Genomic DNA, 14,559 nt, shown 5'->3' with positions numbered 1-14,559 from the left:
CCATGTGCTCTGCCCCTTAAGAGCCCCGATCCTCACCGATCAGCCCCCCGTGTGCTCAGCCCCCGCATCGCGTGTGCTCAGCCCCCTAAGAGCCCCAATCCCCACGGATCAGCCCCCTGTGTGCTCTGGCCCCCCATCCCATGTGCTCTGCCCCTTAAGAGCCCCGATCCTCACAGATCAGCCCCCCGTGTGCTCAGGCCCCCCATCCCATGTGCTCTGCCCCTGAAGAGCCCCGATCCCCATGGATCAGCCCCCCGTGTGCTCAGGCCCCCCATCCTATGTGCTCCAGGCCCTGATCCCCCCGGACCAGCCCCAGGCCGAGCGTACCTGGACGGTGCAGATGCTGAGGGGCGACGCCCCGCTGGCCCCCGGCTCCCAGCCCACCTCCAGGGCATTCTCACTGCGCGTCACCAGCACCACGCTCCTCGGCCGCTGGGGGACCACTGTGGGCAGCATATGGGGGAGGGCTCAGGGGCTGCCTCAGCCTGTGCTCCAGGGCATAGCGGCTGGGCAGGGGGGGTTATCCTGAGAGACCCTCTGGGGGCTCATGGGGGAATTGAGGCAGGGGCTTGCCCCTCCCAGCAACCTGGGACACACCCTCCTCCAGTGCAGTGGGGAGCCTAGCGGCCGCGGGCTCCCAGGGCCCGATCCGCAGTGCAGGGCAGGGCCCGGCCCCCTCACCTGTCATGGCCGCGGTCCGGGAGGTGGCCACACCCTTGGCATTGTGGGCTTCACAGGAGAACGAGGCGCTTCTGTTCAGGCCTGGAAGGGACAAAGCAGGGGGAGGGGATGAGAGCATGGGGCAAAGGGACCAGGCTACCCCCCAGTGCCCCTCACCCCCGACCCGCAGCCCCCTGCCACCCTGGTGCCCCTCACCCCTGACCCACATCCCCCTGCCACCCTGGTGCCCCTCACCCCGACCCGCAGCCCCCTGCCACCCTGGTGCCCCTCACCCCTGACCCACATCCCCCTGCCACCCTGGTGCCCCTCACCCCGACCCGCAGCCCCCTGCCACCCTGGTGCCCCTCACCCCTGACCCACATCCCCCTGCCACCCTGGTGCCCCTCACCCCGACCCGCATCCCCCTGCCACCCTGGTGCCCCTCACCCCGACCCGCAGCCCCCTGCCACCCTGGTGCCCCTCACCCCTGACCCACATCCCCCTGCCACCCTGGTGCCCCTCACCCCCACCCGCAGCCCTCCGCCATTGCAGGCCTACCCCCCCCCATGCTGTTCCTCACTCCCGACCCACAGCACCCCCCTACTGACCCCCGCCCCGCTCCCTGGCCCAGCTTTCCTGGCCGGCTCTGTCTGGGCGAGGGGGTGTCAGTGCCAAGTGTTCCCATCCCTCTCTGTTCCCAGCGCTGGCTCCTGCAGCCTCCTCCCGTCCCCCAAGGTCATGGCGCCTCCACCTTATCAGGGCATCCCCCGCAGGGACTGGGGGAAGGGGCACTGGGCACGGGGGGTGCTGGGTCTTCAGCCCAAGGCCAGATTGCTCAGGAGGCCGGGATGGGCCACTAGCAGGGAGCGGCTGTGGGGCAAATTCCCAGTTCCCCTCAGTCCCCTCCAAGTCCCTGGCACCTCCCCACTCCCTGCTCCCCTGCCTAGCCTGGGGGACTGTGCAGTGATGGGAGGGGTCCCCAGCCCCCTCACCCCAGTGCACCAGGCAGTGCAGTCCCAGGCAGGCTGCCCCGGCCGGGCAGGGGGCAGAGGGGGCAGGGCAGCTCGGCGTCTGTCTGTCCACACTGTGCTCCAGGAACTCAGCCGGCGCCTGCCCGGGGCGTCAGAGCGAGCGGAACCAGCTTCCCACAGCCCCCCCTCTCCCAGCCTGGCAGTGCCCCCCTCCTCCCCGGCACATCTGGGGCCCAGGTTCCCTCCCAGCCGGCTTGGCCAGGGCTGGTATGTCAGTCCCCAGCCCCCGCCATGTGGTCGGCATTTCCGGGTCTGGCTCCCTGGCCACAGCCCCAGTGCAGGGACCTCAGACAGGGCTGGGGGCTGGACTGAGGGGGGTTGGGAGCCAGCCCCAGAACCATTGCCCAGGGGCGGCAGGGAAAAACAATCTCCAGGGATTTGCATCCCCTGTGGCCCCCCCGTGCCAACCCTGCCATAGCCCCCCATGTTCTACATTCACCCCTTGCCCTGGCCCCCCTGCCCCCACCTTCCGTGTTCACCACAGTTGCCCTGCCCCCAGCCCCCCTAGAACTGCACCCCCTGCCCACTCCCCTGTTCCCCTGCCCCTCCCACCACTGCTTTTCCATTCCCAGCCCCCTCTGCGCGCTCCATGCACCCGCCAGCACTGCCACTCCCTTCCCCTGCGGGGTTCTGCAGCGACCCCCTCCCCTCCCAGCCTGGAGGGTGGGGGACAAGGCGGCTGGACTATCACTCCCAGCCCTCCCACGCCATGCAATGGACACTGCTACCACGCCGGGCCCTGTGGTGGCACCAGCCGGAGCGGGCTGTGCCCTGACCCACCAGCTGGGTCTGCCCGGGAGGGACATGTCCCAGCCCAGCACTGCACCTGGTGCCGCTGCACCCCCCCCAACCGTGCTGCTCTAGAGCCCCCCATTCCCCATCTCAGCCCCTCTCCTGTCCCTCCTCCCCCAGCCTGGCTGGGACGGGTGCCTGACTCACACCCCGGTCACCTCCGGCATCTGCTGCCCATTCCCCCAGCCTGAGTCAGCAGAGCCGGGCTGGCCACGTCCGTGGGGGCTGGGGCGGGGGGAAGAGGAGGGGCTGGGACTGGCAGGTACCCGGGTAGGGGCCCTGCTCCTTCTGGCTTCGGGGCCCTGGACATGGTGCACACGGCCAATGGGGCACACTCCTTGGTCCTGATCCGGGAGCTGTGTTTGTCTGTATTAGCAAAAACAATGAGGGTCCTTGTGGCCAGGGCCGGCTTTAGGAAGTGCGGGGCCCAATCTGAATACCCGGAGGTGGTCTGGGTCTTCAGCGGCACGTCCTTCACTCGCTCTGGGTCTTCCGCGGCACTGAAGGACCCGCCGCTGAAATGCTGCCAAAGATCCGGAGCGAGTGAAGGACCCGCCACCGAAATGCCACCGAAGACCCAGAGAGAGTGAAGGACCCGCTGCCGAAATGCCACCGAAGACCCAGAGAGAGTGAAGGACCCGCCACCGAAGTGCTGCCAAAGACCCAAAGCTAGTGAAGGACCCGCTGCCGAAACGCCACCGAAGACCCAGAGAGAGTGAAGGACCCGCCACCGAAATGCCACCGAAGACCCAGAGAGAGTGAAGGACCCGCCACCGAAATGCCACCGAAGACCCAAAGCTAGTGAAGGACCCGCTGCCGAAACGCCACCGAAGACCCAGAGAGAGTGAAGGACCCGCCACCGAAACGCCACCGAAGACCCAGAGAGAGTGAAGGACCCGTCACCGAAGTGCTGCCAAAGACCCAAAGCTAGTGAAGGACCCGCTGCCGAAACGCCACCGAAGACCCAGAGAGAGTGAAGGACCCGCCACCGAAATGCCACCGAAGACCCAGAGAGAGTGAAGGACCCGCCACCGAAACGCCACCGAAGACCCAGAGAGAGTGAAGGACCCGTCACCGAAGTGCTGCCAAAGACCCAAAGCTAGTGAAGGACCCGCTGCCGAAACGCCACCGAAGACCCAGAGAGAGTGAAGGACCCGCCACCGAAATGCCACCGAAGACCCAGAGAGAGTGAAGGACCCGCCACCGAAGTGCTGCCAAAGACCCGGACCGCCGCTGGGTGAGTAAAATTTTAAAAATTCGGCACTCTTCTTTAGGGCGCGGGGCCCTCTTAGGCATGGGCACGGGGCCCGATTTGGGGGAATTGGGGGAATCGGCCTAAAGCCGGCCCTGTTTGTGGCACCTTCGAGACTGGCAAATGTATTTGGGCCTAAGCTTTCGTGGGCTACCCGCACTTCGTGGGATGCCTGGAGGGGAACATACAGGCAGGTGTGAGGGGTCAGCGCTACCGAGCCAATTCAGCGGAGGTGAAAGTGGCCGTTGAGAAGAAGGGGTGAACACCAAGGGAGGGAAATCAGTCTGCAGGGCTAACGAGGCCAATGCAATCAAGGTGGCCCATTTCCAGCAGCTGACAAGACAGTACGAGTGTCAGCAGCAGGTCACTCCACTGCCCCCCCTTGGCAAGGCTCCTCCCATGTATTTATACCTGCTCCTGTATGCTCCACGCCAGGCATCCCACCAAGTGAGTTTAAAGCTTAAGCCCCCAAACATGGGCTAGTCTCTAAGGTGCCACAAGGATCCCGGCTGTTTCCACCCTGTAGAAAGTGCCCTGAGAGCTGCACGCAGGGGGACATGTCCTGCTGACACAGCAGGCCTGAGCGGCTGACTCTGCAGTAAACACCCTGCGGCCCGACGGCTCTGCCCAGCAGCAACCCTACAATAACAGCAGCGTCTCCTGGGATTGCAGAAGCCATTCCCACGCCTGGAGAGTGCCCGCCGGCCCCCCGCCGCAGCCTCAGCCCTGGAGAACCAGCCGCCGCCAGTGACCGATGCCACCTTCCAGGCAGGCGACAAAAGGGGCCGCGGGCTGGAGACAAGCGGCCTATTGAGAGCGGGGCCGGGGGGTGGGGGAGCAGCGAGGGCCCCCACTGAATGGAGATGGAGGCCAGCGCACGCCTTTGCGGGCTGCTCCCCCCACCCCCACCTCTGCCTCCTTCCCCATCCCCCGCTCCCAAGGACCCTGTTCTATAGAGTCCACAGCTGGGGGGACTCTGCCCTCTGGCCCCCCACCCCCGGTAGGAAACCCCCCCCACCCCCAAGGGGACACCTCCATCACACTCACCGTTCACGGCCAGCGTGGAGGGCACCTGTGCCAGGGGGTCCACCAGGGAGTTGAGGGGGGCCCCGTCTTGCAGCCAGATGACCCGCACTGGCTCGGGGGGACCCTGGGCGCTGCAGCTCAGGTTGAAGGGGGTGTCAGCTGCCACCTCCAGGTCCTGGGGCTCCTCGGAGAAGAAGGGCAGACCTGGGGGAGGGCAGAGCTGCATTCAGACTAGTCCATCCTCCAGGGCTCCACCCATGCAGAGTGTCACCCCTACTTGGATGGATACTAGGGGGCCCCCCAGAGCTGGGGCATCTCTAGCTGCCCTCTCCCCACACTGCCCTACAGAGAGTCCCCAGAGCAGTGGGGTTGGGTGTTAGCACCCCATCAAGATACTGGGGCAGCTCCCCAGCGATGGGCTCAGGCTCCCTGAAGACCCAGGCAGCGTCACTCACACTTGGGGCAGCTCCCCCCACTCTCAGCAATGGGCTCAGGCTCTCTGCAGACCCAGGCAGCGTCGCTGCGTCACTCACACTCAGGGCAGCTCCCCCCACCCAGCAATGGGCTCAGGCTCTCTGCAGACCCAGGCAGCGTCGCTGCGTCACTCACACTCGGGGCAGCTCCCCCTGCTCCCAGCGACAGGCTCAGGCTCTCTGCAGACCCAGGCAGTGTCGCTGCGTCACTCACACTCAGGGCAGCTCCCCCTGCTCCCAGCGACAGGCTCAAGCTCCCTGCAGACCCAGGCAGTGTCGCTGCGTCACTCACACTCGGGGCAGCTCCCCCTCTCCCAGCGACAGGCTCAGGCTCTCTGCAGACCCAGGCAGTGTCGCTGCGTCACTCACACTCGGGGCAGCTCCCCCTGCTCCCAGCGACAGGCTCAGGCTCCCTGCAGACCCAGGCAGTGTCGCTGCGTCACTCACACTCGGGGCAGCTCCGCCCACCCAGCGATGGGCTCAGGCTCCCTGCAGGCCCAGGCAGCATCGCTGCATCACTCACACTTAGGGCAGCTCCCCCTGCTCCCAGCGACAGGCTCAGGCTCCCTGCAGACCCAGGCAGTGTCGCTGCGTCACTCACACTCGGGGCAGCTCCCCCTCTCCCAGCAACAGGCTCAGGCTCTCTGCAGACCCAGGCAGTGTTGCTGCATTCCCCTTTATTCAGACACTGCCCTGAGCCCCATGCCAGGCCCCCTGGCGTGGTGCCCATGGCAGGATCAGGGCTGTGCATGCCCCGCCCCTGCGCTGGCACAGGGACACTCACCTTCCAGCCCCAGGTGGGCGGCATCGGACAGCACCTCCTCCCCATTCACCCACATGACGCACTGGTAGCTGCCCGCATCTGACAGCTGCACGGACGGGATGCTGCGGGGCGGAGAGGGAGCATGAGCAGGGCGGGCACCACCTGGCACAGCGAAGCCCCACTGCTCGCCCCCCAGACAGGGACATGGCCATGGGCAGGGGTGGGGGACAGGTAGGTGTTTAGGGACTGCCCACCTAAGGCAAATAATTATTATTGAGGGGATATAATGGGCTCCACGATGGGGGGGACCCCCAATATCACCCCCCGCAACCCTTCTTCTGCCTCTCTCACAGCCCCCATCTCTCCCCAACGGGGCCAACAGAGGGGCCTCCGCAGGCAGCCAGATCAGAACGACGAGCCACCAGCCCCATCCCCCCCGGCTACCCAGATCAGAGAGACAGGCCACCAGCAACCCCCACCCCCAGCTACGCCAGATCAGAGCGACGGGCCACCAGCCCCATCCCCCCTGGCTACCCAGATCAGAGCAAGAGGCCACCAGCAGCCTTCCCCTCCCCCAGCTACGCTAGATCAGAGCAATGGGCTACCAGCCCCGTGTCCCCCCAGCTACCCAGATCAGAGCGATGGGCCACCAGCCGCATCCCCCCCCGGCTACCCAGATCAGAGCAACAGGCCACCAGCCCCGTCCCCCCCAGCTACCCAGATCAGAGCGACAGGCCACCAGCCCCGTCCCCCCCGGCTACCCAGATCAGAGCGATGGGCTACCAGCCCCGTGTCCCCCCGGCTACCCAGATCAGAGTGACAGGCCACCAGCCCCGTCCCCCCCTGGCTACCCAGATCAGAGCGACAGGCCACCAGCCCCGTCCCCCCCAGCTACCCAGATCAGAGTGACAGGCCACCAGCCCCGTCCCCCCCTGGCTACGAAGATCAGAGCGACAGGCCACCAGCCCCGTCCCCCCCGGCTACCCAGATCAGAGCGACAGGCCACCAGCAACCTTCCCCTCCCCCAGCTACGCTAGATCAGAGCGATGGGCTACCAGCCCCGTGTCCCCCCAGCTACCCAGATCAGAGCGACAGGCCACCAGCCCCGTCCCCCCCCGGCTACCCAGATCAGAGAGACAGGCCACCAGCCCCGTCCCCCCCAGCTACCCAGATCAGAGCGACAGGCCACCAGCCCCGTCCCCCCTGGCTACCCAGATCAGAGCGACAGGCCACCAGCCCCGTGTCCCTGTGCGTCCCACCCCAGGGGCGACCAATGGGCCCATCTGGCCCAGGATCCCGGCTCCTCCCTTACTGGGCCACGCAGCCGCCCTGTGAGGAGGCAGGGGGGACCCTGCCTGGTCCCCAGGAGCTGCTGTGCCCCCCAGACACCTCCTTGCCAGGCCCCTACTCACCTGAGCTCGCTGATGGCCAGCCAGACCTTCTCGTTTATGGGCATCTGCACCTGGTTGCTGTCGGCCAGCTCCAGTGCCTGCCCGTCCCGCAGCCAGCTGATCTCGGGCAGCTCTTGGCTCAGCTGTACAGCGCAGCGCAGCCGCACGTCCTTGCCCAGGGACGAGGTCTGGTTCGAGGGGTTCTCCAGGAAGTGCAGGTCTGCGGGCGGGTGGGGGAGGAGAGACAGGATGAAGGGGTCCAGTGCCAGAGGCTGCCCCCCAGAATCCCTTGGGTATGGGAGCAGCTGCATTTCAGGTTCCCTGGATCTCTGTACAAACAGCCCCTGTGCCCACCCCAGAGGTGGCTGCACCTCAGCTCCAGGTGAGGGATCCAGGGATAACCAGTCCCTATGCCCCACCCCAGAGGTGGCTGCATCTGAGCTCTGGGCGAGGGATCCCTGTATAACCAGCCCCCATGCCCCACCTCAGAAGCAGCTGCATCTCAGCTGGGCAAGGGATCCCTGTGTATATCTATATCCCAGGGATGTAAATCATCATGAGCCCCTGGGACAGCACCAGCCCTGAAGTTCTAGAGCCAGACAGAGGCTGGTTTACAGCCAGAGCTGGCCCATGGGCTCGGGTTCCAGGGGAGGTCCCTCCTGACCCCTGGGGCTCTGGCCCTGACGCATGCGACTGGCTGCACCTGCTGGGAGTGGACCCAGGGGGCTCGTCAAGAGGGCCCTGCTCTCTGGTGTGTTGGGTAAGGTGGGGCAGGGTTCGGGGCTTGTCCTGGTGTGACAGACCCCCCTGCAGAGTGACACCCTGCGGCCTGGGCTGGGGGGCAGGAGGCACTCGGCTGGCTCAGCACGGAGGGAATGCACGAGCCGGCATTGCGTGGGAGGGGCCTGCCTCGTGCCAGGCGCACTGGCAGACTCTGGTGGATGGGGTGGGCATGGCCGCCCCGAGGCCTGGCACCTGAATGCCTGCACACAGCAGAGCGCTGGGAATCAGGACACCTGGGTTCCATCCCTGGCTTGGCCACTGAGTGTCTGCATTGCCTTGGACAGTCCCTGCCCGCCCCCTGTGCCTCGGTTTCCCCAGTGGCCGAATGACAGATGATTATTCTGCAGCCCCCTCGAGAAGGGACCTTCCCAGATCCCTCCCCCCCCCGGTCTGTTTTAGCCCTTCAAGAAGGGGAGCCACATTCCAGGGCGTGGGAAGCAGATGGGACTTGGCAAGGGCCCCGCTCCTCACTCTGGGGGCTTGTGGGTCCCAGCAGCCCGAGAGCTCTGCACAGCCCAGCCCCCAACCCCGCCACCCAGCTGTGTGTATCAGACACAGGCACCCGGCCTGGAGCATGACACCCCGTGCCCCCTCCCTCTGTTGTGGTTCAAAAGTATTTATTTCCTCTTTCATTTCTCCCCTTCGAGCTTCCGGCCGAGGGGCCGGGGCCAGGCCCCCGGGCAGCCGTTCCCAGCACGTCCCGGTGGCTGCAGAGATTTCAGGGCCTGGGACTCACCCCGACAGCCTAGCTGGGCTCAGAGATGGGGGGCTGGGCAGAGGCTCCAGGGCGGGCTGGGTTAGTGGTGAAGGGACTGGACCCCTGCCGCCCTGGAGGGCCTGGGCTCAGTCTCTTCATCTCTCTGGGAAATGAGGAGAATCGTCCTCCTCTGGGCTGGTCAACTGGGAGCTCGTCGGGGCAGGGCCCATGTCTCTGGGCAGCACCCGGCATGACGGGGCCCTGATCTCGGTTCGGGTCTGGGCAGCGCCCGGCATGACAGGGCCCTGATCTCAGTTCGGGTCTGGGCAGCGCCCGGCATGACGGGGCCCTGATCTCGGTTCGGGTCTGGGCAGCACCCGGCATGACGGGGCCCTGATCTCGGTTCGGGTCTGGGCAGCACCCGGCATGACGGGGCCCTGATCTCGGTTCGGGTCTGGGCAGCGCCCGGCATGACGGGGCCCTGATCTCGGTTCGGGTCTGGGCAGCGCCCGGCATGACGGGGCCCTGATCTCGGTTCGGGTCTGGGCAGCGCCCGGCATGACGGGGCCCTGATCTCGGTTTGGGTCTGGGCAGCGCCCGGCATGACAGGGCCCTGATCTCGGTTCGGGTCTGGGCAGCGCCCGGTATGATGGGGCCCTAATCTCGGTTGGGGTCTGGGCAGTGCCCAGGATGACAGGGTCTGATCTCAGTTCGGGTCTGGGCAGTGCCCGGCCCAACGGGGCCCTGATCTCAGTTTGGGTCTGGGCAGCGCCCAGGATGATGGGGCCCTGATCTCAGTTCGGGTCTGGGCAGCGCCCGGCATGACGGGGCCCTGATCTCGGTTCGGGTCTGGGCAGCGCCCGGCATGACGGGGCCCTGATCTCGGTTCGGGTCTGGGCAGCGCCCGGTATGATGGGGCCCTAATCTCGGTTGGGGTCTGGGCAGTGCCCAGGATGACAGGGTCTGATCTCAGTTCGGGTCTGGGCAGTGCCCAGCCCAACGGGGCCCTGATCTCAGTTTGGGTCTGGGCAGCGCCCGGGATGACGGGGCCCTGATCTCGGTTCGGGTCTGGGCAGCGCCCGGCATGACGGGGCCCTGATCTCGGTTCGGGTCTGGGCAGCACCCGGCATGACGGGGCCCTGATCTCGGTTCGGGTCTGGGCAGCACCCGGCATGACGGGGCCCTGATCTCGGTTCGGGTCTGGGCAGCGCCCGGCATGACGGGGCCCTGATCTCGGTTCGGGTCTGGGCAGCGCCCGGCATGACGGGGCCCTGATCTCGGTTCGGGTCTGGGCAGCGCCCGGCATGACGGGGCCCTGATCTCGGTTCGGGTCTGGGCAGCGCCCGGGATGACGGGGCCCTGATCACGGTTCGGGTCTGGGCAGCGCCCGGGATGACGGGGCCCTGATCTCGGTTCGGGTCTGGGCAGCGCCCGGCATGACGGGGCCCTGATCTCGGTTTGGGTCTGGGCAGCGCCCGGCATGACAGGGCTCTGATCTCGGTTCGGGTCTGGGCAGCGCCCGGTATGATGGGGCCCTAATCTCGGTTGGGGTCTGGGCAGTGCCCAGGATGACAGGGTCTGATCTCAGTTCGGGTCTGGGCAGTGCCCGGCCCAACGGGGCCCTGATCTCAGTTTGGGTCTGGGCAGCGCCCAGGATGATGGGGCCCTGATCTCAGTTCGGGTCTGGGCAGCGCCCGGCATGACGGGGCCCTGATCTCGGTTCGGGTCTGGGCAGCGCCCGGTATGATGGGGCCCTAATCTCGGTTGGGGTCTGGGCAGTGCCCAGGATGACAGGGTCTGATCTCAGTTCGGGTCTGGGCAGTGCCCAGCCCAACGGGGCCCTGATCTCAGTTTGGGTCTGGGCAGCGCCCGGGATGACGGGGCCCTGATCTCGGTTCGGGTCTGGGCAGCGCCCGGCATGACGGGGCCCTGATCTCGGTTCGGGTCTGGGCAGCGCCCGGGATGACGGGGCCCTAATCTCGGTTGGGGTCTGGGCAGTGCCCAGGATGACAGGGTCTGATCTCAGTTCGGGTCTGGGCAGTGCCCGGCCCAACGGGGCCCTGATCTCAGTTTGGGTCTGGGCAGCGCCCAGGATGATGGGGCCCTGATCTCAGTTCAGGTCTGGGCAGCGCCCGGCATGACGGGGCCCTGATCTCGGTTCGGGTCTGGGCAGCGCCCGGGATGATGGGGCCCTAATCTCGGTTGGGGTCTGGGCAGTGCCCAGGATGACAGAGTCTGATCTCAGTTCGGGTCTGGGCAGTGCCCGGCCCAACGGGGCCCTGATCTCAGTTTGGGTCTGGGCAGCGCCCGGCATGACGGGGCCCTGATCTCGGTTCGGGTCTGGGCAGCGCCCGGGATGATGGGGCCCTGATCTCGGTTGGAGTCTGGGCAGTGCCCAGAGTGACGGGGCCCTGATCTCAGTTCGGGTCTGCGCAGCGCCCGGGACGACGGAGCCCTGATCTCGGTTGGGGTCTGGGCAGTGCCCAGCGTGACGTGGCCCTGAGCTCAGTTCGGGTCTGGGCAGCACCTGGCACGACAGGGCCCTTTCAGCTGAGGCCCCTTAGATGATAATAAGAACACCATGACCCGCCCTGGTGTGTCCGAGTGGCAGAGCTCAGCGCTCCAAGGCACTAGCAGGGACTGCATAACAACCAGCGAGTGTCCCAGCCCAAGACATTTCACAAGGTCAATGTGGGGCTGAAATGCACCCAGCTCTGGGGAGGAGTTCCTCAGCAGCTGGGAAAGGCCCCCGGACACCTGGGTTCAGGGCAGGGGCTGTCCAGGCCGGCTGCCTCACCACAGGCACCGCCTGGCCAGCAGTAACCAGTCCCAGATGTCTGGCCCTGGTCAGCAGGGCGGGCTCCTCAGCTGCTCTGGGTCCCTTCGGGAGAGGTGGGGCGGGGGGGCTGGTCCAAGCAGTGTCCCCACAGCCCTGACCTGGCAGTCCTGGCCCCCGGCCGCCGCCTGAGGGGAGCAGCAGGTGCAAAACTCTCCCAGCCAGGAGGTATCATGTGTGGCATGCGCAGCACACCCTGCTGGTGCCCCTCAGCCCTGCCCCACAGCCCCCTGGGTCCATCCCAGCCCCCCAGCTCTGCCGGTGCCCCTCAGCCCTGCCCCACTACCTCCTGGGTCCCAGTCTTGCCCCCCAGCTCTGCTGGTGCCCCTCAACCCTGCCCCACAGCCCCCTGGGTCCCAGCCCTGCCCCTCAGCCCTGCCCCACTACCTCCTGGGTCCCAGCCTTGTCCCCCAGCTCTGCCGGTGCCCTTCAACCCTGCCCCACAGCCCCCTGGGTCCCAGCCCTGCCCCTCAGTTCTGCTGGTGCCCCTCAGCCCTGCCCCACTACCTCCTCGGTCCCAGCTCTACCCCTCAGCGCTGCTCCACTACCTCCTGGATCCCAGCCCAGCCCCCCAGCTCTGCCGGTGCCCCTCAGCCCTGCCCCGCAGCCCCCTGGGTCCCAGCCCAGCCCCCCAGCTCTTCCGGTGCCCCTCAGCCCTGCCCCGCAGCCCCCTGGGTCCCAGCCTTGCTCCCCAGCTCTGCCTGTGCCCCCCAGCCCTGCCCCACTGCCTCCTGGGTCCCAGCCCTGCCCCCTAGCTCTGCCAATGCCCCTCTGCTCCGACCTGCAATCCCCTGCTATCCCAGCCCCGCTGGGCTCTGAACAGGCCCCTTTCCCGCAGCCCCCTGCCGTCCCAGCCCCACTGGGCTCTGAACAGGCCCCTTTCCCGTAGGGTACTTCGGGGTAAAGCCATTTTTAGCATCCACCTATTCAGGCACCTCTACAACCCTCCTCATTGTGGGCTCTGGGCGCCACCCGAAGCGCACAGCGAGTTTGAGAGCAGGTCCTAGAGTCTGACCTCCTCTCTACCCCAGCCTACCCTACTGCCCTTCCCGTGCCCGGGAGACTGGGCAAGAGCCTTACCCCAAATGGGGAACCTGAGGCACAGTGGGGGTGAAGGGACTTGGCCAGGGTCACACAGGGAGTCTGTGGCAGAGTCAGGATTTGAACCCAGGTCTCCTATGGGCCCAGGCCTCTGCCCTACCCTCTAGGACCCAGCTGCCTCTGCATGCAGTGGGGCACAGGGGAAGATGGCCCTGATCCTGCCGCTTGGCTCTGCCCTACTTGCCGTGGGAGGCTGCAGAAGAGCCAGGTGTCCTGAGCTCCAGCCCAGGCCCTTCCAGAAGGATTTCAAAGGCTCCCACCAAGCATTGGGGTCCCTGCCTCCAGGCGGCCCAACAGCCCTTTGAGGGAGAGCCAGACTTGCCAGTGTGACTTGCTTGGGGGCCCAGAGCATTTTCCCACAGCGCCTGGCATAGCCTGGAAGCCAGGCCTCTGCGGAGGGGCTCAGGGTGGGTACTCACCCGACTGGGCAGCGCCTGTGCCCATCCAGCAGGCCACCAGCACACACAGGAGGGACCTGCAGGCCTTGCCCATCTTCTACCAACCAAAACAAGCCGTCGGCTCCGATTTCCCCCCAAATCGCCAGCTCCTGGAAATGAGGTGGGGGGTCGGGGAGGTGGGGGCCAGAGCCAGGAGCCCTGCCCTGACGGACAGAGCCAGGGGCTGGGAACTGTCCCGAGGCTGGAATTGGTCCAGGCAGGTCCCGAATCAGCGCAGGCTCCACACAGCCGATCCGTGCCTCGAAGGATGGTTTGCCGGGGCTTGGGGGAAACAAATTCCTCCCCACGACTGGGCCAGAGCAGTGCGAGCCCCGACACAGAGCTGGCTCCAGTTCTCCTTCCTTGGCCGAGCTAGTGGGATCGTCCCGGTCTCAGCCTTCCTTCGCAGTGTCCACACCTGACTCCCCACGTCTCTCATCCGCCCGCCGGCGCCCGGGTGTCAGAAAAGTTCGCAACACAAGATTGAAACATCCAGTCCAACCCCAGCGAGGGCTTCGCCCCTTCCCAGCCCTCTGGCTTCCCTCCTTCCAGAGCCAGAGCCAGAGTCAGAGTCAGAGCCAGAGCCAGTGCTGCTTACGCTTTCCTCCCTGCCTGGCTCCCCACCCACCCACGCTGCCTGGGCTGAAACTTGGCTGGGCCCAAAAGGAGAAGGGGGCAGGGAGCTGCTGGCCCCAGCACTGGGGTGAATGGTTGGGAAATTCCAGCTGGCAGCCGAGGGGTTAATGGGAGGAGAGCAGCAGAAAGACTGAAAGAAAGTTTTCAGTCTGTTAAAGTTACAGGCACTGGGAACGGAGCAGGCGAGGCCGGGGCCAGGCGGGCGCGGGACTGGGTTGCTGAGGGGGGCGGGCAGATGCTGCCTGCGCCCAGGGCACGCCAGGGGTTAGTACAAATTCAATCTTTTCTAGTCTTATTAACAGGATAATAGAGTGCAGTGGAGATCGGGGCCCCCTTGCGCTGGGAGCTGCCCAGACCCCGACTGAGATCAGGGCCCCGTTGTGCCGGGCGCTGCCCAGACCCCGACCCAGATCAGGACCCCGTCGCACCGGGAGCTGCCCAGACCCCAGCTGAGATCAGGGCCCCCTCGTGCCAGGAGCTGCCCAGACCCCGACCAAGATCAGGGCCCCATTGGGCCTGGTGGGGCCAGACCCTGACTGAGATCAGGGTCCTGTCCCGTCGGGCGCAGCCCAGACCCCGGCCAAGATCAGGGCCCTTTCATGCCTGGCACTACCCAAACCCCAACCGAGATCAGGGCCCCGTCACATCGGGCGCTGCCCAGACCCCGGCTGAGATCAGGGC

General features: G+C 66.5%; 1 protein-coding gene across 1 annotated transcript; it reads right to left on the bottom strand.

Moving 5' to 3' along the window:
* Positions 1–276: 276 nt before the first annotated feature.
* On the bottom strand, positions 277–13,640 carry LOC115642955 (tyrosine-protein kinase receptor UFO-like). Its single transcript, XM_030546662.1, has 6 exons — positions 13,225–13,640; positions 7,410–7,608; positions 6,019–6,119; positions 4,783–4,965; positions 682–762; positions 277–443 (listed from the first exon to the last, which is right to left on the bottom strand). Exons 1-6 carry the CDS (start codon positions 13,295–13,297, stop codon positions 277–279), a joined length of 804 nt encoding a protein of 267 aa, XP_030402522.1. The 5' UTR covers positions 13,298–13,640.
* Positions 13,641–14,559: the final 919 nt, after the last annotated feature.

This window comes from Gopherus evgoodei, unplaced genomic scaffold (genome assembly GCF_007399415.2).
Source record: "Gopherus evgoodei ecotype Sinaloan lineage unplaced genomic scaffold, rGopEvg1_v1.p scaffold_48_arrow_ctg1, whole genome shotgun sequence".
Classification (NCBI taxonomy): Eukaryota; Metazoa; Chordata; order Testudines; family Testudinidae; genus Gopherus; species Gopherus evgoodei.
Note: the sequence above shows the minus strand (reverse complement) of the source record. Positions and strands in the feature narration are given on the sequence as shown.